This window comes from Natator depressus, chromosome 20 (assembly GCF_965152275.1).
Source record: "Natator depressus isolate rNatDep1 chromosome 20, rNatDep2.hap1, whole genome shotgun sequence".
NCBI classification, from domain to species: Eukaryota; Metazoa; Chordata; order Testudines; family Cheloniidae; genus Natator; species Natator depressus.
The window spans coordinates 24,152,552-24,173,341 of record NC_134253.1 but is presented as its reverse complement, the minus strand read 5'-3'; the positions used below and the strand labels follow the sequence as shown (position 1 = coordinate 24,173,341).

The 20,790-nt window shown below is 54.5% G+C and overlaps 1 protein-coding gene and 1 long non-coding RNA gene across 10 annotated transcripts in view; one reads left to right on the top strand and one right to left on the bottom strand.

Annotated features, from left to right (window-relative positions):
- The window catches only part of NFIX (nuclear factor I X), a 143,005-nt gene that overhangs the window by 56,048 nt on the left and 66,167 nt on the right, over positions 1–20,790 (top strand). For 4 of the 9 annotated variants that reach the window (XM_074935444.1, XM_074935445.1, XM_074935450.1 and 1 more), the window contains one exon: positions 14,773–15,304. In XM_074935444.1, the coding sequence (XP_074791545.1) occupies positions 14,773–15,304 (532 nt within the window). Of the gene's footprint in view, positions 1–11,690; positions 11,845–14,090; positions 14,182–14,772; positions 15,305–20,790 lie in introns of those variants that run through there. The other 5 variants (XM_074935452.1, XM_074935449.1, XM_074935443.1 and 2 more) reach the window with 3 other exon arrangements.
- Positions 960–15,309, bottom strand: LOC141975197 (uncharacterized). The gene is made up of 4 exons (XR_012635887.1): positions 14,523–15,309; positions 7,093–8,080; positions 4,276–4,522; positions 960–1,011 (listed from the first exon to the last, which is right to left on the bottom strand). It is a non-coding gene; the product is annotated as an uncharacterized LOC141975197 (long non-coding RNA).

Here is a 20,790-nt window from a genome sequence, read left to right as displayed (position 1 = left end):
CTCTCTTGCACCACCTGGGGGAAAAAATACCTGCAGATCTCAATAATTTGCTCTGGGATCCATTTAGTGCTGCAATGGAAAGAGATGCAGAGACAGAAACGTGTGTGTGTGTGTGTATCAGATGATCACAGTGTGTGTGTATTGATTGATTGAGGCTGTGTGTGTATCAATCAACCATTGGGTGTGTGTATTGATGAGGGTGTGTGACTCAATTGATAGTGTGTGTTGAGTGATCAGTATGTGTGGGGGTGTATCTGTCAATCGACCAGAGTGTGTGTGAGTACACTGTATATAATATGTAGGTATATTTCATATATGCAAGGGGTGTTAAAAATGAATGACTCAAGTTACGCTGCAGAGTCCGTAAAAGGAGTCTCATTTTCCATATGTGCCGAGCACTTGTTCTGTTGATGTGAGATCCCTTCCTGAAGACCCTGGCAGCCACTGAACACCCATTTCTGGAAGCTTTAGCCCCTGTGCATGTATGGTTGAGAAGATCGCACCATAAAGAAGTGATATTTTTTAGAAAAAGCAGGCCCTACTTAATGCAAGGGCCAGAAATAAAATGGCAAATAGAGTCCTCTGTACTGTTGGTTTTGTACTGTCTGCCTTAAGAACGCTTCCCTTGCAGTTGTTTTTGCAGGGTTTTAGGGTGATCTAGTGGCTTATAGTATCAGAGGGGGTAGCCGTGTCAGTCTGTGCCACCGGGCTCCTCGTCCTAGTGGCTTATATTTGACGGCACCTCGAGATGGGCATTTGGGATGGCTAACTAGGTGTTTCTACTTGCAAAAATCGTCGCCATTTGGAGACTTTGCAGCTGCAGGTTTGTTCTCTTGCTCTGTGCCAGCTCCTGGAAATGTGTGTAGCACTGACAGGGATCTCCGGGTTTACACCAGGTGGGAAGCTGGCCCCGTTGGCTTCAATAGGCCTCTGCCGATTGACACTAGCTGGGGATCTGCTTCTTTATCTCTCTCTTTCCATTTTCTCCTCTAGCTTCCCCTTGTTTTCTCTCTGCGGAAAGTGCGACACAAGCTGGAGTTTTTTTAACACAAGCAAAGAAAATGACAAAGATCTTTAAAACACCCCCCGAGCCCCAGCAAAAGTCACCTTTCTTATTTAGGGGTCTCATTGACATTTGAGTGCTGAGTTCTTTTGGCTGTAATGGCGGGGGCAGGGGAGAAAGTTTTCCAGACAGGAACCTGCTGGCCTAGGTTCTAGGAGCTGAGCAGAGCCCAAAAGCAGGCGGATGGGAGGATTAAATTAAACACAAATAATTACTATCTGGGGGGAGGCAGGGTTTGTGTTGATCCAGGGGAATCGGGGATCCCTGCTAGATGAGGTGCCTCAGGCATCGTCCATGGTGCTGGGTGGATTTGAAAGAGAGAGATGCGGGGGGGTCCAGCGCCATAGGAGGAAATGCAGGGTCTGCAGGAGAGATGTAAACCCGCAGTGAGCTCTGCTCCTGGGGTCCGGCCTTGTGCGATTATGGCATTCCTGCCCTCGGGAGCGGGGGGTCCCTTTGGAACCAAGGAAGCAGCCGTGAGATTTTGCTCCTTAAACTAGAGGAGGTGGGGCCCTGGCCCTGGCCATGGACTTGCGAGAGAGCGGGCAGAGTGCGGCCCAGCGTGGGCATGCAGCGGGCTGCCAAGGAGAAGGCGACATGGCTTTCCTCATCCCCTCTCCTTTCTCCTGCCAGCCTGGAGCCCCCTGCTCTGCTTTTAACCCTTTCGATAGGTGTGGTGCCTGGATCTTCGTGCCCAGCGTGGGCACTCGAGGGTCTCTCTTTATAGAGCCTGTCCCCCTTCACTTGCTTTATCCCTTTCTCTTTCCTTCTCTGTTGTTCTTTTTGTCCTTTTCCCTCCTTCCACTCTCTCTCCCACTCATTTGCGCCTGAGTCTTCTCCTTCCGTGACCAATCTGAACACAATCCCAGCGGGGCTTTTTGTACCTCACACCGAGCACCATGGGGCGAACCCCCCAGGCTCCAAGCTGTGTATTTGGAGATTGGAGCCCAACCCCATTGGATTGGACAAGAACTGGATCCAGGGGCCTTTCCCCAAATCCCCTTCTCGCTTGTCCAGCGGCTAACATGGACCCTTTGTGGAGCACGTTCAGCATCGACAGGCCGATGCTCTGTTTATTTCTGCTCGTGATTTTTTTAAAGTACTGGGGCTGGAAAAGGGATTTTGCAGCTGTGCATGTTAACATAACCCAGTCCCCAAAGGGGAAGAGAGTGCTAGGCATTTTAGCTTTCTTTCTTTCTCTGTTCTTTCTCTTTCCCTTCCCTTCTTTCATCATTCTGTTCTTCTTTCACACTCATCCTTTCGTTCGTTCTGTCTTTCATTCTTTGTAAGTCACCCTTCATTAATTGAAATGTTTTGTCCTTATTAAAAGCACTCCCCCCGCCCCACCTAAGCACATAATCGACACATTACTTCTCTGCAGCTTCCAGGTTTTGGGTTGCGGAGGGCCGAGAGCAGGGCTTAATTTGTAATGAAAGAGGTGCCGGGGCTCAAGCCAAGAGGTGCCGGGGCTCACCCCTGGCAACCCGTGGCACAAATTAAGCACTGCCCAGGATAAAAATCCATCTTTGTTTCTTCGTGGGAAGATGGGCCATGTGCTGGCCATGACTGCCCTTCAGTTCCTCATTTATACCCATCCAGAGAGGAGCAGAACCACGGATTGTTCTTTAATGGGGGGTGAAAATGATTGTGTGAAATCGCTCCCCGCCCCCGTTTATAACCTGCAATTTTGCTCTTGCTGCCAAGTGTTAGGGGCTGTGTCCGATTCCTCCCCTCCCTTTGCAGTGTGCGAATTACAGCCACAGGGCCTGGTCCTGCTGTATGGTTTTACTGAGAAGGATATCTCAGTGGAACGGGTCCCGCGAGGAAAGTTTCCTCGCATGGGGTTGTAGCCGTGGGGTTGGGTCCATGACTTCTGATCAGTGGACGTTGCTTCGTTCCCCTGAGCTGGGCTGGGTATCTGTGCGCGGGTGTAGCTCTGCGAGGTTGAGTTTCGGGAGGTTTTGTTTTAGCAGAACAAAGGGCCAGATTCTGATTTTAGCCGCCCGGCAGCAAGTCTCGAGCAATCCTCTTGCCATCCTGCCAGACTTACCTCCGGGTAAGCCGAGAGCAGAGTCTCGTGCCCTGTTCTCGCTGAAGAAACGTGGCGAAACGGCGGATGGGAGTTACTATAGAAGCCGGGGGTCTTATTTGTGTCACTGGCTTTTTTTTTTTTAAGCAGAACTCCCACTGAGGGAAAGCCACTTGCAAGGAGATGGCTCAGAGTGAATGTAAAAGTATGAGCTGGGTCAGTGTGGAGTGTTCTCAGACGCCTGGCAGAGTGCAGGAGTGCCGGGCTAATCTTCTCAGATCCCCGGGCCCCTGACTCCCACGGGTGAGGGTCTGGACCTGAAGGACTTAGATACTGAAATCCCGTTGACTTTCAGCAGGGCTGGCGCTCCTATATCCTCCAGGTTCTTTCGAAGAGCTCTCTCCTGGCTTATCATAGACTATCAGGGTTGGGAGGGACCTCAGGAGGTCATCTAGTCCAACCCCCTGCTCAAAGCAGGACCAATCCCCAATTTTTGCCCTAGATCCCTAAATGGCCCCCTCAAGGATTGAACTCACAACCCTGGGTTTAGCAGGCCAATGCTCAAACCACTGAGCTCTCCCTCTTACACCCGCTGGGGATCCGGCCCTACAGGCTCCAGCACCAGCAGCCTCTTTAGCACATGCCTAGCGTTAAGCGCGTGAGCGGGCCCGTTGTGCGTGCGGGAAGGCAGGCCTGGCTTTCGTACTTGGTTGAATCAGGCCCGTGGTTTGATTTTGCAGTCCTGGCTATATAAGAAGGCTGTTTCGGAAGAGTTTGCAAAGGGTTAATCAAGGGTTCGGCCCGGTTTTATTGAGTGGTTACACGTCAGTAGGTCGCAGCGAATCTCATATAAGACCTTTAAAGTGATGTGCTTTGAATCCGTACAGCAAACACCCTTTCCCTCAGCAACCTGCCCAGCCCAGGTCATCACCCTGGATTAGCCTTTACAAGCCATTCATCAATGGAGCCTTCCGACTGATTGTGTCGCCGAGGCCTTCTAAGAACTTTGGCACAGACCCTCCAAGCTATTTAGGCGCCTAACTCCCCTGGGAGGATCTGAGCCATTTTCCCTCTGCAGAGAGAATTGCACAGGTTGTTGGGGGGGGGGTTTTAAACAGCTGCTTTACGTTAAGGGACAGGCGTGTGTGAGAGGAGGGCTGGGGAAATAACAGCAGCGAAATACCTCTTTGGGAAGGTAAGGCAGCTTCCGAGGAGCTCAGCTGTGCTGCCCAGTACCAGCTGGAGAGAGAGGGGCTACGTGGGGGCCTCGCTCCGCTGGGTCTGTTCCCAGCCCTGAGACAGGCAGCTTTCCCGTTGTAGTTTCAGGCCCCGTGTTCCAGCCCTGATTTCCACAGGCCAACGTCCCTGCCTGTCTGCTGCAAAACTCCAAACCTCTGCTTGAAACAACAATTAATTCAGCTCCTGTTGACCTATGGAAATAAATGGGTCAGAATAAAAGCATGAAATGTACCTATGGGGGGCCCAATCCTGCAGCCATTCAAATCGGGGGCAAAACTCCTCCTGATTTCGCCGACTACAAGAGCCAGACTTGGCACCCGCAGTAGATAGGGCCCGATCCTGAGGAAACATTTACGCGTTACTCCCAACAGGCCTCCTTGTGGAAGTAACACCACAGTCGCGTGCATTTTCCAGGATCGGGCCCGCAACCGCCGCAGCGGTGCCGTAGGGGAGTGAATTATCCTGATTTGAATCCAAATGTGGTTTTCGGTGAAAAGCGAGGTTTTCTTCCCCTCCCTTTGGCGGCAAGCGCTGGGCTCTGCCTGGCGGTGAAAGTCTGTGATGATTTGGGGGCTTTTTGTAAGTGCTAGGATAGCTTTTTTTTTTCTTGTAAAGAAATGTTCAAGACGGGGATAATTAAAGTGTGAGGAGTAAATTGCCCCTGCTCTTTCCCGTGGCATGCATTGTCTCCTCCAGCGCTGGCAACTTCTGCCTCTTTTTGGAGTGAACTCCCCCACTCCCCCCGTCTTAATTTTATTGCAGCCTGAGTTACAAACCTAGCAAACTGGCAAATGCGAGTAACTCCAGGCGACCTCCCCCGTCAGCCTCTCACCTTCCTCCCTGTTAGGACGCGAATTGGCTTCTCACTGCGGCTGCAGGCGGCCTGACGCATGGGATGGGCACTCAAACTTTTTTCCCCACGGCCCCAGACTTTCTTTTTTTTTTAACGGGATACACGGGCAGAATATTAAATGAAAAGCCCCTGAAGTCCATCAGGGCTGCTGGCCAGCCCCCGGGCTGCGTTCCCTGCTCCGTGCACTGCCTTTCAAAATTGGTTTTTCAGGGGCACCTAAACTGCAGCAAAAATCTCGCTCTGTATTTACCCCCCGGAAACCTGTAAGCAACGCCCCCACTTTCCTGCCGCTCACAAACCACCTTCTCCACTGCGGTTAAAGTGATATGGGAAACTTCTCCTTGTGCTTATCTGAACCTCGATTAATCTTACCCATTATCTGTCTGCAGGATCTATTATTATTTGCATAATACGTCGTCAAATCTGCTTCATACCTTCCCTGCCTTTTGTACAGTTCTGGTGTTGCTCCAGTCCCAGTTTTGGGAAGCCAGGGCAGGTGTGGGTGGGGTGAACTGAGAATGTTGTTCGGAAAAAGGGGAGGGAAAAGACCCAGTTTTATTTTATTAAAATGGGTTTGATCCTGCTGTCACCGGAGTCGCTCCGTATTCCCATTCGCTTTCATGGGAGCAAGGATGCAGATATGAAAAGGATCTGCGATGTGGGTTGGTTTTAAAGAATATTTTTTAAAATGAATATATATAAATGAGACTGTTCTTCCATCAAAGAGACTCCAGAATTTCTCCCTTTGTTACATTTTGGAAATCAACAGGAGCCTTTTCACTGGCTTTGGGGGGAGTTGGAATATTTCCCTCCCGCTGGGTATTTTTATCAGAAAAAATAATCTGATGACAAGTCAACAGCGGCTGGAAAGGAAAGAGAATTGGTGTAAACCCGGCATCGGGTTTGGCTGGATTTACACCGGTCCCTGGAAAAGGTTCGCCTCCTTGAATCGGTGGGGTGGGAGACATCTGCCGCAAGGATTTTCCTGAGCAAGGCAAAAAGAAACAGCAAAACGCTGTTGCATTTCCAAAAGACCCCCCCCCCCGCAAAGGTGCTGGCCCTGGTCTCACCACCTGCGCCCCAGCAAGGAGAAATTTGCTTTCCTGTTTTATTTTTGTCAGATGTTTTCCTTTTAATGAAATTCCTTTTTTCCCCCTTTGGTGGTTGTGCGTTTCCACTTGCCAAGCGGTTCCTTTGCTTAGTTTTTACAGAAATAAAAACTTTTTTTTGTCACTAGAAGTTGAGCTGGCTCAGGAGGTATTTTACTGTCAATGGTGCCTCCCCCTGCCCCCGGGGGTGAGTGAATTTGAGAGCTGGTGGAAACAAAGGGCAGACAGAGCCAACAAGAGCCAGGTACAGTGAGGGCATCTGCTGTTCATGTGTCCCCCAGCTCTGGCAGTGCACCCCGCTCTGCCGTGCAAAACCCGCTGCTGTGCCAGCACTGGGCTCCCCCCATCAGCTCAATCCCGACCCAGAAGCCGCCCTTAGTGTTCCAGTTCCAGGCTGCCCCCCCTCCCCCAGCTCTGCTGATGCCCTTCAATCCTGACCTCCAGTCCTGTCCCCCTCCACCATCCCAGGCCTTGGCTCCCCCTCAATCCCGGCCCGCATCAGTCCCTGCTTTGCCAGCCCTGCCAGTGTCCCCCAGTCCTGGCCTGCTTTTGTCCCCTTTCTTCTCCGCCCTGGCACGCCCCTGACCGATTGTACCAAACTCCTCGGCGCTTTCATTTTAGGCACTAAAGAAACCTCTGATAATATAACTCCAGTGATAATATTTATATAGCTCTCAACACCCGCCAAGCCCTTTACGGTCATTATTGACTGGGGACGGGCGATGAGATGGGCGAACTCATTTTTGCTGGTCACTTGCGTAGGGCTTCCCGTGGCCTCTGAAAGTCAAAGTGGGCTTACGTCAAACTTCCTACTCAGATCCATTGTCCTTGGGGCTTCAGGCCTTGCAGGGATCTGTATGGTGCGGGGTAGGGACCCACGTGTGGGTTGAATCTGAATCAGCGAGATCCGTAATGACCGACAGGGGGGCAGTCAGCTTATTTTGGGGGGAGTCCGGATACTTCGCTGCAGTTCTTGCCACTGAAATCGTTAGAGAGGCAGACGGCACGTTTAAATAGGGGAAGCAATGCAAGCATTTGCAGGTGCCAGGGGAAACTTCAGCAGCTCTGGTGGCTGGCTGGGCCCGAGTCTTTGCTTCTCTGCTTCTGTTCTGTGCCGCTGGCACTCTGTCGATTGACACGGTGATTTGAAACCTCCGATTTCCTTTTTGCCCAGTGATTCCCTCAGCTTCCGGGGGCTTATTCCTGGTGGACGCAGGTGTAGCCAGAAGCAGACAGACTCGTGTGTGCACGTGTGCAGAATTGAACCCCCCAGAGCGGACGGGTACACGGCACTCCTGCTTGTTAGCTGCGCTCCCAGCTGGGTCCAAACGCGGGCACAACACTGCACTGAAAGAGAGTTTTGGTTGTGCGCGCAAGCAGGATCGGGGCCAGCACATGGCAATCCAAACTCCAGCTGTTCCTCTCCTTCACAAAGCTGGAAGGATTCTGACTCTTCTCGGGTGCACTTCCATTTCCAGAACTCCAGCTTATTCCCTGCGTTTGCCTCCAAGCGCTTGGCTTGGCGTTAAAATCATTTATTAATTTGTTAAAGTTGATAGCAAACAGGGCAGTGGGACCCCGCTGCTCTTTCGCCTCTGCTCTGGCGGTTGCATTTCGCTGTTGCCAGCAGTCGCCCAGCAAAAAAAAAAAAAAAAATTAAGTCCACCGCAAATCAGCCCTTTTCTTTCGTGTTATATTTGCAGCTCTCTCTGCGCAGCTCTGTGCTCTGAATCCTGGGCAACTTCTTTATTTTCCCCTTCTGCAGCTCTTGGCGTTGTTTGTGTTCTCTGCTCAGACATGAAAAAATATTTGAGTGCGGGCTTTTTTTTTTTTGCAAATAGAAAACTGAAAGGGCCAGTGACCCATGATTCAAGTGTCTGAGGGGAGCCTCTTTCTTCCTCAGCATTAATTAACTCAAGTTCGTTAGGACATTGAGTCTGCTGGACAGGTTTCTCTTGTGCGGACTAAATCGGGTCAGAGAGGGAAAATTGTACCAAGCAAACACTTTGTGTTGGGGCAGAAGAATGCAGAGAGAAAACAGAGCGATATCATTATTACATGGCTGCATATTTGCATGTGTGGGGTTTCCTAGAGATATATTTGTATGGGACGTCCGTATCGTAAGGACAGGCAAACTCGTGACGCCTCATTCGGAAGGGTTGGAACTGGACTCTGGCTTTGAGCAGCATTGGGTCTGTTGGGGAAGCCGAGGGTGAAGCAAACGGGGAGAGACACTGAAGGAAGGAAAGAAAGAAAGAAAGAAAGAAAGAAAGAAAGAAAGAAAGAAAGAAAGAAAGAAAGAAAGAAGCTCTCCTCACAGTCTGTGCCAGCCCAGCTCTGGGAGGGCATTTTTTGCACTAATGGCTCAGGCCGTTGAGAAAAAAGATTTGTTTGCTTTTAATCTGCACTGTGGCTGGGGGAGTCCACAGCTTCTGGGTGTATGCAGGGCGGGGAAAGGAGGGCAAAATAATTCCAGCTCTGAGCCCCCCGAAAGGTGGTAGAAGAGATTGGCGGACTCCCTCGAAACTACCTCCGCAGCACGTAAGGGGCAGATACCCTGCTGCTGCAGAACTGAGCAGGAATAAACCCCCTTGGTTAGTCAAGGTGTCATCCCCCCCCCCCCCCAAAAAAAGTTGTGCCCCAGTTTCTTAAAAGCCCCCCCATCACTGCAAGTGCAAGCCACAGGCCAAGGCAGCCCAGGTCTTGCTCGCCCTGCAGGGAGACGAAATTTATGTGCTATTCATTCACCGGGGCAATAGTTTGCCAGGGTGCCAGTGACTGTTTCTATGGCAACGCCGAGAAAGCTTGACATGCTGCTGCTGAAAAAGAGAGACCCAAAATGAAAAGAGTGTGTGTGTCGGGGGGCGGGGGGGGAAGGGGGGGAGGAGATAAGATCAGGAGTCGGAAAGTTTGACTTGGAGTTATTAAAACTCATAAACTATCTCCCAGGCCTTGGAGAACCCCCCCGCAGCCCCCCAGCTCGGAAGAAGCAGGCGTCGGGAGTTTGCTGGCTGTAACCCGGCCGGTGGGGGTGGGTTTAAGAACGACCCCCTCTTTTGGGAGGGCGAATTGAAAATAATCCTATTTAGTAAAAAGATTCCAAGTCCCGCAGGTGTGGGTCGCGCGGGATGAGCTTGGCTGGGGGCGGCAGAGAAAGAAATGCCACCCCCCCCCCGAGTGTCTCTGCATGTTGGGGGACCAGGGCGCATCCCCCGCTGGGTGGGACGTCCAGCCAGTTGGGCGCAGTCCCATGGCCAGCTCTAGCTGGGCATTTGGGCTATTTTCCCTCCCTGGATCTTGGCCTTCCTTTTCCCCTCATCCTTTCTTCCCCTCGCTGCAAGTTCCTGCTTTCCTCTCTGTCTCCTTCCCAGGCCTTCTCTTCCCCCCCATATCCCTCTGCCAAGCCGTCCGTCTTTTCTAGTCTCTTCTGCTCTACTTCTTTCTTTCTCTGAGAGAGGCATTTCTAATAATCCGCCCTCTTTGCGGCTGTCGCTACCAGCTGCGGGTGCCAGGGCACGGAACCCAGAAAGACCGAACCCTCGGCCCGCCGCACCGACCGCTCGAGAACGCTGCCTGGCGTCGGTGTAGTGACCCCTCTCAAACCCGGGGGGGGGGTACCTCGTACACACCCAATGGAAATATAGCCTCCCCTCGGGCGCAGCTGTGCACAGCAGAGGCCCGGCTCAGCCGTAGACCCGCAGTCCATGTGTTGTCAGAGATGTTTGGGGAGTTGTGCCATAGAAGGGGGTGGAGGTTGTGCTTAGATCGAGGACCCGCAGGGGGTTGGCATCCAGTCCAGTATCTCTGCCCTCTTTCCTCTGCCACCCTCCCTTTAGAGACTCCAGTAACAGTGCTGTGCCCTAGTGAGGCTGCCGTGTTTCACGTTGTTACTGCCATCCACGGGGGTATTTTACTAAGGGCAACCCACCCCTGTTAGACGACGGAGCACTGCAGGGCCCGACAGGACGGGGTGAGATACAGCAGTCGTCGCCGTGGAGGAGAAAGCACCCGACAGCCCAGCGGCGGAGGGGCGTTTGCCTGTGGAACGGCCACGGACTTTGCGCTGAGCAGGCCTCTTCCTGGGGCACGGCGGACTGGGGCTGTCATGTACCCGAGTCCCCTTTTTTTTTTCTTTTTTAAACTCACAAGGGTGGCCCCAGGCCAGCCCCACAGATGCCAACCGATGCCCACCCGGGCCCATTCCCGAGGGGCGCTCGGAGCAGGAGTCAAACTGACACGAGCCCACTAGAGCGGGCGGTCATTGGAGGCGAGCAAGCACCCTTAGAGAAAGAGTCTTCTTTTCTCGTTCTCTCTCTCCAGCTTTGCTCTGTTTTTCCTGTTCCTTTTCTCCCCCTCCCTTGCCACTTTCTCGTCTTCTCTCCATTGATTTCTGTTCCATTTTCTCTTTCATCCCTTGGTTTTCTCCTTCTCTCTGTTTCCCCCCCCCCAACTTTCTATTTCCATTTTCCTTCTTTGGCCTCTGCTTTCTCTTTTCCTCCCCCCTGGCTGTTTAATTTCCATTTGATATTCCCCCACAAAGCCCCGACGGCTGCCAGCAGCTCCTTTCTCTCGTTTGCTGGGTGCTTTTACACTCAGACTGGGCGTTAATTACACGTTGACTCTGTATGTGTGTGTGTGTGTTTTAGATTTAAACTGTTGTTGTATTTTCCTTATGGAAACCATCCCCGATCCGGGGAAGGATCCCCGCTCTGAGTAGCTAGGAACCAGTAAATCCCCTGCCGTAAGTGAAAGCTCTGGATTAGGGTCTAAACCCTGGTGACTTGAACTTGGAATAGTTTCTTCTTGCAGAAAATCGTTCGTTCTTTTTTTTTTCTTCTTCTTCTTCCTCTTTCGCTTTCACTTTTTTCTTCTCTCTTTTTTCTCTCTTTCTTCGCTCTCCCTTTTCTTTGCAACTTCCACACTCTCCCCCCTCCCCCTCTGGACTCAGCTTTCCTGCCTCCATGGCACCAGTCCGCATCCTCCCCCTTCATCTCTCCGATGGAGGAGAGCGGGCAGGCACAGGTATTTTGTAACACCCCCCTTTGGCTCCCCGACAAAGCAGGAGGGCGGGAAGGGGACAAGCCACCTTTGTCTGGCTCCCCACGGGGCATGCCGCCCAGGTCAGGGCCTGGCCACAGGTGTAAGTGCAGGGAGGCCTGAATTTCTCCCCGAGCAAGCAGGGTATTTAGGAGCCGTAGCTTTCTTGTGCGTTGTGTGCAAGGGGAGGATTGGAGCCTAGGGATTGCCGTACCCTGCTCTACTGGGCTGCGGCTAGGTTTGGGATTGGGGGTGGGGGGGAGACGGGGAAATGACAGCCGTCGCCCCCCACCTCGGCCCTCCCCCACAATCCCCGCTCTCGCTTCCTTGGCAGCCTGCTCGGGAGCTGGAAAGCTGGCAGCGGGGCCTGGGCCTGCCTGCGGGCGTCGGGGATAGAGCCACGGCGGGTTAGCCAGCGTGCCTGCTCTACCTGTCACCGGAGCTCTGCCAGGCCAGCGGGCGGAGGTCTCTCCGCGGGCTGGGGATGCTGCGGTACTACGGCGACGGCGGCCGTGTAAGTGCCTGGATGGATAGATTGGGGAGGCCGTTGGGGGGGCTGGCATCGACCCCCCCACTTTGGATAAAAGAGCTGCCATTTCGGCTGTTGTCGCCTCTGCTCTGCGCCCCCTCCAACGCCTGGATTTACAGCCGGGTGCTGCCTGGGGGCGCAGCCAGAAAGGCCCGAAAATCAGGGCAATTTTTTCTCTCCCCCCCACCCCCCCCGGTTTGTTTCTTTTAATTTTCTCTCCTCTCCCCCCCCCCTCGGGTGTCTTCTTCTCTCCTCCACTTTCTCAATCTCCCTGTTTCATTTCTCTTTTGAACCCCCTCCTCTGGCTGCGTTTCTTTTCCTTCCCTTCCCTCTCCCTTCTTTTCTCCCATTCCTCCTCTCTCATCCCTTTTTCCTCGTCTTTCCCGGGTCCCCCTTCTCCCCTCACCTTCTCCTGCTTTCGTAGGCGGCTTTTCCATTCGATGCAGCTGAGCGTGCAGCACGGACAATAAATAGTCCTGCCTCGAAAAGAGGCAACATCGGGAGGGATCGTCTTTCGAAGAGACTAGCTCGGCATTGGAGGGGACTTTAAAAATATCATACATTTGCACCCCCTCCTGTCCCCCCCCCAAAAATAAGATTTGGGGTTTTTTGCTTCCTCGGATTTTCTTAAAAAGTAAATAGGGCCCTTTAGGGATCTGGGCTGTGTGCTAACATTGGCAAGTCCCTTTGCCACCGGTTGTAGTGTCTTTACACGCTGGGGTCGGGGGTAAGGAGTTAAGTCAGTTGGCAACTAAATTGTTTTTGTTTGGAAAAAGTAATCGTCCAGCTTGGCAGGGGAGAGGGCCCGATCGGGTGCCCGCAGGAAACCCTCGGCGGCTGTCGGATTGGGCCCTCCATTAGGATGCAAAAACCCTTTAGTGTGATGGTGTTTTTATGTGCGGTTGGGGATGGGTGGGTTTGAAATTGACGATTCCGCTGCTTAGAAAAAAGTATCCGTGGCTTTAATCCGAACCTTGTGTGTGTGGTGTGGGGGGGGGCAGATTTGGAACGAAATCTTCTTCTGTCCTTTTTTATAAATAGACGGAGAGAGAGAATGCGGGAACGAGAGACACGGAAAGAGAGAACAGCTGCTTTTTCCAAGGCCTTGTGGGACTGCCTTTTTTTTTGGTTGTCGGGGTGGGGGTGGGGGGGGGCGGTGAAGAACGGAGTTTTTTATTTATTTAGCAATATTCTGCCAGGCTCCCGCACGCCAAATATCCACCACCCGGGAAAAAAAAAAAAAAAGAATCGCGGCTGGACTTTGCTTATTCATTAGATATAAACTTGTCGATTTGGCAAATTGTTTTCAGTCTCTTAACTGCACAGTCTCTCTGTGCCACCAGCCCCCCCCCTCAATACAACCCCCCCCCAGTTTCTGCTCCGCCAATCCCCCCCACCCCCCGCCTCCCTTTCGCTTTGATGCAGCCATTGGCTGGTCTGGAAATGTGTCTCCTTGCCAAATACGTGGATCCTTCCTCTCTCTTTCGCTCTTTCTGTTTTTCCCCCCTCTTCTGCTGGCATTGGCACAGGCAAATGGTTGGGGACCGAGCGTGAAAGGAGCGAGCGAGAGAGTTTAGGAGGAAAAAGGGAAAAAGGGGGGGGGGGAAGGGAGGAAAATAACAACAAAACCCCCCAAAACCAAAACAAAACCCAGCCCAAAAGCCTGAGCACTTTGGGTTTTGCCAGCGGCTGAGTGCAGTCGATTCCAGCGCAGCGTCCGTCCCTTCTCCTAGGCCTGCATTCGCCCTCCACCCGGGCGGAGGGACCAACAGCTAACTTGGCATCTTTGCGCCTTTACCAGCGCCGAAAAGCCCTTCCCTGCCCCCCCCCGCCTGCCGCTCCTCTCCCTCTCCCTGCGTTTTTTCTTCCTTCCTTCCTCTGTTGGTTTGTTTAATTTTTTTTTCCGATAGGGGCCATTCTGCGAATTTCTGATTTATTTATTTTGGATCTGCCGTGCGGGGGGGTTCCTCCGTTAGATTATTGGGGTGCTAGATCCATCCCCCACTGTGTCCCACACCTCCATTGTCAGCCTCCTTCCTTCCTTCCTTCCTTCCTTCCTTTCTATCCCTCCTGCCCCCCAGGTTTTTAAATTCTATATTCCCTCCGCAATCGAGAATTCAACCAACCAAGCCCCCTGGCCCCCATTCTCCCCTCCCTGCCTCCTCCCTGTAAAATTTCTACCTTCCCTCCTCCTTGTCCCCTCCTCCCCCTCCATCTCATAGCCCCCACCTCCTTTTCCCTCCCCCCCTCACCCCGCAACTCTGTTGAGTCCAGAATTTCTGAATCGGGTGCTTAGCTTTGCCGGAATGAGACGGAGCAATGGTAATTATTTTGCTTTTTGTCAGATTTTGTTTGAGGGGGAGGCAGCTTTAGGAAGAGCAGATCTTCCAAATAACCCCACATACACACCTGCCAGCAAAGAGGTTAACCCAAGAATCGAGGTATGGGGGCGTGGGGGGGGACAAGGATGGGGCCAGGGGCCAATTTTTTCTTTAACCCCGGGCTTGCCAAGGCAAACTTTATCGTGGTTATTAGTGAAAAAGTAGCGAAATCTCGAGTTTCTAGTTCTGATGGTGAATTTTCTTTGGCCTTTTTGACATTTATTTTGCAGCTGGGGGAGGGGAAGGCAGAAGATGGAAAAGATTTAAAAAATCAACACCCACCGCTGTCCCAACTGAGGTGGATTGTCTTCCGGGCTGGTCTTGTGTTGTGTGGCTGGCTCGGCCGTGCTCTGAACTCGGTTCTCCGCGCCGTCTCTGTTCTCGGGATCGAGTGAGTCGCGTCAGCCGGCGCGACTGGTCGGGAAGGTTGTGGGTTTTTTTAAAAATAGTATTCCTCCGTTTTCTCGTTCTAACCTTCCCCCCCCCTTTTGTCTCGTTCCCTCTTTTCACCCTCTTCCACCACCCTCTCCAGGATGAATTCCACCCTTTCATCGAAGCTCTCCTCCCTCATGTGCGTGCCTTCTCCTACACATGGTTCAACCTGCAAGCTCGGAAGCGAAAGTACTTCAAGAAGCACGAGAAGCGGATGTCCAAGGATGAGGAGCGCGCCGTGAAGGATGAGCTGTTGGGGGAAAAACCAGAGATCAAGCAGAAATGGGCATCGAGGCTACTGGCCAAACTCCGCAAAGACATCCGCCCCGAGTTCCGGGAGGATTTCGTCCTGACCATCACCGGTAAGAAAGCCCCGTGCTGCGTCCTCTCCAACCCGGACCAGAAGGGCAAAATCCGCAGGATTGACTGTCTGAGGCAGGCCGACAAGGTTTGGAGACTGGATCTTGTAATGGTCATCTTATTCAAAGGGATCCCGCTCGAAAGTACTGACGGGGAGCGGTTGTACAAATCACCACAGTGCTCCAACCCAGGCCTCTGCGTCCAGCCGCACCACATTGGAGTCACAATTAAAGAACTGGATCTTTACTTGGCGTATTTTGTTCACACTCCTGGTAAGTCCTACGACCCCCCCACCCCCCTAACAACCGTCCCCCATCACTGCTGCTTGTTTTGAGATTGAATTGTCCAAGGGATCGAGCTGTTTCTTTCTCCTTTTTTTTTTTTTAATTCCCTCCTTGAACCTTTGTCTCCGTAATTAACAAATTGGTCTCTGTTGTTTATCGTGCAAATGTACCCTCAGCATCAGCACCCTCAACAGTCTGGGCAATCTGGGGTGGTTCGTAGCTTGCCCTCATCTTCATGCTCACGATCCCTGGTGAAAAGGCCCCTGTTTTGCACGGGGGGTGTGCTTGTGCACACGCGCCTGTGAAATGCCCACTACTGTGCGAACGGCAACTTTAAAAAAAAAAAAATGGAAAGAGAAAAGACTCAAGATGTGGGAGGGAAAGCGACTCGATTTCATTCCGAGGGGGGTTTTCCTTTCCCTTTCGCTTTGATGGTCACCGAGACCCCGTCTGGATTTTGTCGGTTTCTTTTGTCGGCTAGGTTTTGGGGGTTTGTGCCGATGGCATGTAAACCGCACAACATACAACTCGGCAGCGCTGAGCACTTTTTCACTGTGTGGCGGTGGAAATAATCCTGCAATTTCAGTGGGCACTGTCCCAGGCAGGAAGCCGTTCTCTCTCTCTCGGAGGGTTAGTCACTCGGTTCTTTTCAACCCCTCTTGTCATTTGTTCCTACCCCAGACGCTTTGATGTCTTTCAGATTTTCCCCTCTGTCTCCTTTTTCTTATATTTTTTTTTTTTGAAAGTGGGTGTTTCTTTGGGGGTGGGTTGGTTTGTTTTTCAGTTCCTCCCTTTGCGTATTTTTTGTTTTGTTTTGTTTTCTTTCCAATTGAAACAGAAATGCCTGGTTAATTTTTAGCCTTTGCCCAGATACGCCCAATTTGCTGCAGACTTTGAAATCCAAACTGGTTGGTGGAGTGTGATTCTGTGTTTACATTTTGCTCAACTAACTTGTAATGAAGAGGTTGATCAGAATTTCCTCCTCCTCTGTCTCTTAACTTTCCCCTTCTGTCTTTTATTGGCTTTCTCTCCTGTTTCCCTCTGACTTTCCCTCTTTCTATTTTTCTTTCTCTTCTGTTTTTCTCTGTCTTTCTTTCTCTGATCTTTTCTCTCTTTCCTCTTGTCTCTCTCTGTCTTTTCCTCCTCTTTCTTGTCTTCTTTCCTTGTGTCTCAGCATCCAAACTTCCCCAGCTCTCTCTCACTGTCTCGTCTTTAGAGAGCAGAAAGGGACACAGTCAGACCTGTGGAGGATCTGGTCTTTAGCCCTGCTGGTTCTTAGCAAATTTGTTTCCTTGCGAGCTCCTGTCTCCCGAGTGGTTTGTATTTTATATCCCCTGGCACCCTTCCCGATCTGATCTTGCTGGGAGGCCGTTTCCCCCCTGGTTTGTGTGCGTGCGCCAGGACAGCGTCTGTGTGCTCGGGGTTTTTAGGACTGCAAGCTCGCTGACACACCGCTCAGGGCATCTCCAGGCTTGGCACGGAGAGGGCAGGCTGCCAGCCTCCCCCTGCACAAGGCTTTGGGTGGGTTTAAAAAAAGAACAAACCCGCAAAATGGAATGAAACAGGGAAAAGTCAGGCTTGTAGATCCGCACATGCAACCGCCCCACACACGTGTGTGTATGCACACTAACGCTCAACATGCACGTGCACGCACAGAGCAGTGACACACAAACAGACGCTCTCGCGCAGAACCCCAGCGGGCACACGGAACCCAGTGCACACGGAACCCCAATGCACACAGGACCCCAATGCATGCACACACGGAACCCAGTGCACACAGAACCCCAATGCACACAGGACCCCAATGCATGCACACACGGAACCCAGTGCACACGGAACCCCAATGCACATGCACACGGAACCCCAATGCATGCACGTGTGCGCACACACACAGGACCCCAGTTCCCCAGACTCATGTATTTCCCCCCTCCAGTACTGCCACACACCCCCAGCTCCCCAGTGCCTGCATGTGCCCCCTCAGCGATATCTGGGCATTGCCCGCGCAGCTCCGGCACTCCCTTCCCAGCGTCTCGCGGGCTCAGAGCTGGCAAAAAATGCTGCCGAGCAACACGGGGAAGCTGGGATCATTTAACGCCGACCTGCTCTGGGGCGCTGGATGTGTCGGGGTGTGGGGGGAGCTGGCAGTGCCAACCCCATGGGCCCTAACCCGGGGGGATCAGGCCTGTGTCCCTCCACCCCTCGTTTCACAGACCAGGGAGCAGGCTTTGTGTTTGCCCCTTCTCCACCTGGCCCGCGAGGGCTGCTGGGCCAGGAGCTGGGCTGACCTGCCTGTGAGGTGTGTGAAATGTGGGGCCCTTCTCTCTGCAGGCGGCAGAAGGGGGTTGGGGACACCAGCGCCTCTCTTCTACCCTGCTCGCTTCCAAGGGGCCTGGGGGCCCTTTAGTCTAACAGGCCAGGATCTCCGGGACGTGGATTGTCTTCAGTTGCCCCCCTCTGCCCCCTGCCCACAGGGCACCAGCCCCCGGCACCCAGGGGAAGGGATTTCCCCACAGCAAGGCCAGGTTGAAGTGCGGCCTCTCTTAGGCCCCAGGAGCCTGGCCCTATCCCCTCGGGCTACTGGACCCCCAGTGCGCTCCCTCCACCCCCTGTGCCTCTGGATTAAGCAGGTACCCACCCCCCCTAAGGCAAAGCCCCAGCCTCTGTAACCCGCATGGCTCCGCGGCAGAGCGGGCATGGGATCTGGCTGCCGGTGCCCCGTGCTGCGCCATGGGGGACGAGGGCGGATGGTGCCTCGGGCCCGAGCGTCTTGGCAGCTGTTAAAACGCCGTTGTGAATGGCGGGGGCTCCCACATCTCCTGGGAGAGTGCGTGACGCCCAGCCCCCGCCGGCCTGGTTCTTCCGGGGCTGGGCCTGGGCCTGTTGCACTCGATGTTGGGGTGCGGAGGAAGTTGCCCGCTGGCAGATGCGCCAATGCTGAGTAGGGGCAGCAGCGCCAGCGTGTGTGGCTGGGGGCCTCTGCCCCTGTGGGGGGGCAGCCGTCCGGGTAGGGCAGGGGCCCCTGAGCGCCTCTGAGATAAAGTGACCCTACACCTTCCCGCAAGGTCTCATGGTCAGTAGCAGAAGACAGGATCTACCTGTCTCTCCCTAGTCACAGCCCTCTGTCTTTCTATCCCCAATCACACCACTCTCTGTTGATCCCAATTCACACCCCTCTATAGCTACCCCATTCACACCCTGTCCAGGCCCCAGTCACACACCCCCAGCCCCTCTTGAGTTCACACCTCTCCCCCATTCACACCCCTCACTCTAGCTCTGTCTGTGCCTGTTCACACTTGCCTCTCTAGCTCAGATCACACCCCTTTCCAGCCCTGTCCTCCATTCACACCCCTCTTGCTCTGTCTGTCTCTGTTCACACCTGCCTCTCTATCTCCATTCACACCCCTCTTTTTTATCTCTGTTCACCCCCATTCACACCCCCCTCTCTCTGTCTCTCCCTCAGTACCAGTTTGGTAACAGGGGGCTCTTCACTCAGGGTGTGAGAAGATCCCGTGGCTGGCAGTTGACGCAGACCAGACAGGAGGAGCAGGTTTCTCAGCGGGAGGGAATTAACCGCTGGCACGACTCCCCCAGGCCCCGCTGGAAATGGTTACTCCGAGACGGGACCTTTTTCTAGCTCAAGCAGGAATCACTTCGGGACCATCTATGGCCCAGGGTGTCCAGGGGCTCAGATTAGATTGACAGCAGGGCTTTCTGGCCTTAAAATCTACCTGTCCCTCCCTCCTCTGGGGCTGTGTTGAATTTGACTCGGACTCCTGGGTTCCCCTCAGGTGTCCCATGATGCTTCACTTGCTGTGTTCTCTGGGGGAGCCATCCCACCCCGGCCATGGGATGGGGGGGACGCCGGGAGTCTCCCCCAGCTGGTTCCTGGCAGAATGAGCTGGTGAATGGGTTTGGTCTAGCAGCTTTGTTCGCTCTGCAGGGGTCTTGGGAGACGGGTTCCCCGCTTGTGTCCGACTCTGGGGTGGGGTGATGGGGGGGCCCGGTGCGTCCCCCCTCCCGGCAGAATTGGCCTCTGGCTGAGGGAGGTGTTGCTTCAGAACTGCAGCCCCCAGCCCCAGTTTGGTGAGCTGCTGAGCTGTGCTCTGGGAGGAGAGCGGGGTCTAGTGGTCAGAGCAGGGAGGCGGGGCTGGGAGTCAGGACTCCTGGGTTCCCACCCGGCCACTGATTACTTCAGCTCTGTGCCCCGCTTCGGCTTAGAACAATGGAGACACCAATGTAACCGAGGCCTCCCCTGCTGCGTGCCCAGAACTTAGGGGTGCAGGGCCTGGTGCCCCTGGTGCCCTCGCTGCATGCCCAGAGCTTGGGGGTGCATGGTGCCCAAGGTGCCCTCACTGCATTCCCAGAGCTCTGGGGGGGGCATGGTGCCCCAGGTGCCCTCGCTGCGTGCCCAGAGCTCGGGGGGGCCGTGCCCCCGATGCCCTCGCTGCGTGCCCAGAGCTCGGGGGGGGCTGTGCCCCAGGTGCCCTCGCAGTGTGCCCAGAGCTCTGGGGGGGGCTGAGCCCCACGTGTCCTCGCTGCGTGCCCAGAGCTCTGGGGGGGCTGAGCCCCACGTGTCCTCGCTGCGTGCCCAGAGCTCGGGGGGGCCATGCCCCCGATGCCCTCGCTGCGTGCCCAGAGCTCGGAGGGGGCTGTGCCCCAGGTGCCCTTGCTGCATGCCCAGAGCTCTGGGGGGGGCTGTGCCCCAGGTGCCCTCGCTGCATGCCCAGAGCGCTGGGGGCACGGTGCCCCAGGTGCCCTCGCTGCGTGCCCAGAGCTCGGGGAGGGCTGTGTCCCAGGTGCCCTCGCTGCGTGCCCAGAGCGCTGGGGGCACGGTGCCCCAGGTTCCCTCGCTGCGTGCCCAGAGCTCTGGGGGGGCACAGTGCCCCAGGTGCCCTTGCTGCGTGCCCAGAGCTCAGGGGCGCGGTGCCCCAGGTGCCCTCGCTGCGTGCCCAGAGCTCGGGGGGGGCTGTGCCCCAGGTGCCCTCGCTGCGTGCCCAGAGCTCGGGGGGGCATGGTGCCCCAGGTGCCCTCGCTGCGTGCCCAGAGCTCTGGAGTGCGGTGCCCCAGGTGTCCTCGCTGCGTGCCCAGAGCTCAGGGGGGGCATGATGCCCCAGGTGCCCTTGCTGCGTGCCCAGAGCTCTGGGAGGGGCTGTGCCCCAGGTGCCCTCGCTGCGTGCCCAGAGCGCTGGGGGCACGGTGCCCCAGGTGCCCTTGCTGCGTGCCCAGAGCGCTGGGGGCACGGTGCCCCAGGTGCCCTTGCTGCGTGCCCAGAGCTCTGGGGGGGGCACGGTGCCCCAGGTGCCCTCGCTGCGTGTCCAGAGCGCTGGGGGCCCCCATGCTGCTGTCATTTAGCTCTCCCGACAGCCCATCCCTGGGGTGCAGCCTCACCCGCCTGCCAGTTGAATTTTTGCAGGGCAGGGTGGGGTGGGGAGAGCCATTAGCCAGGGATTTTGGGCACCTGGCCCATCCCCCCC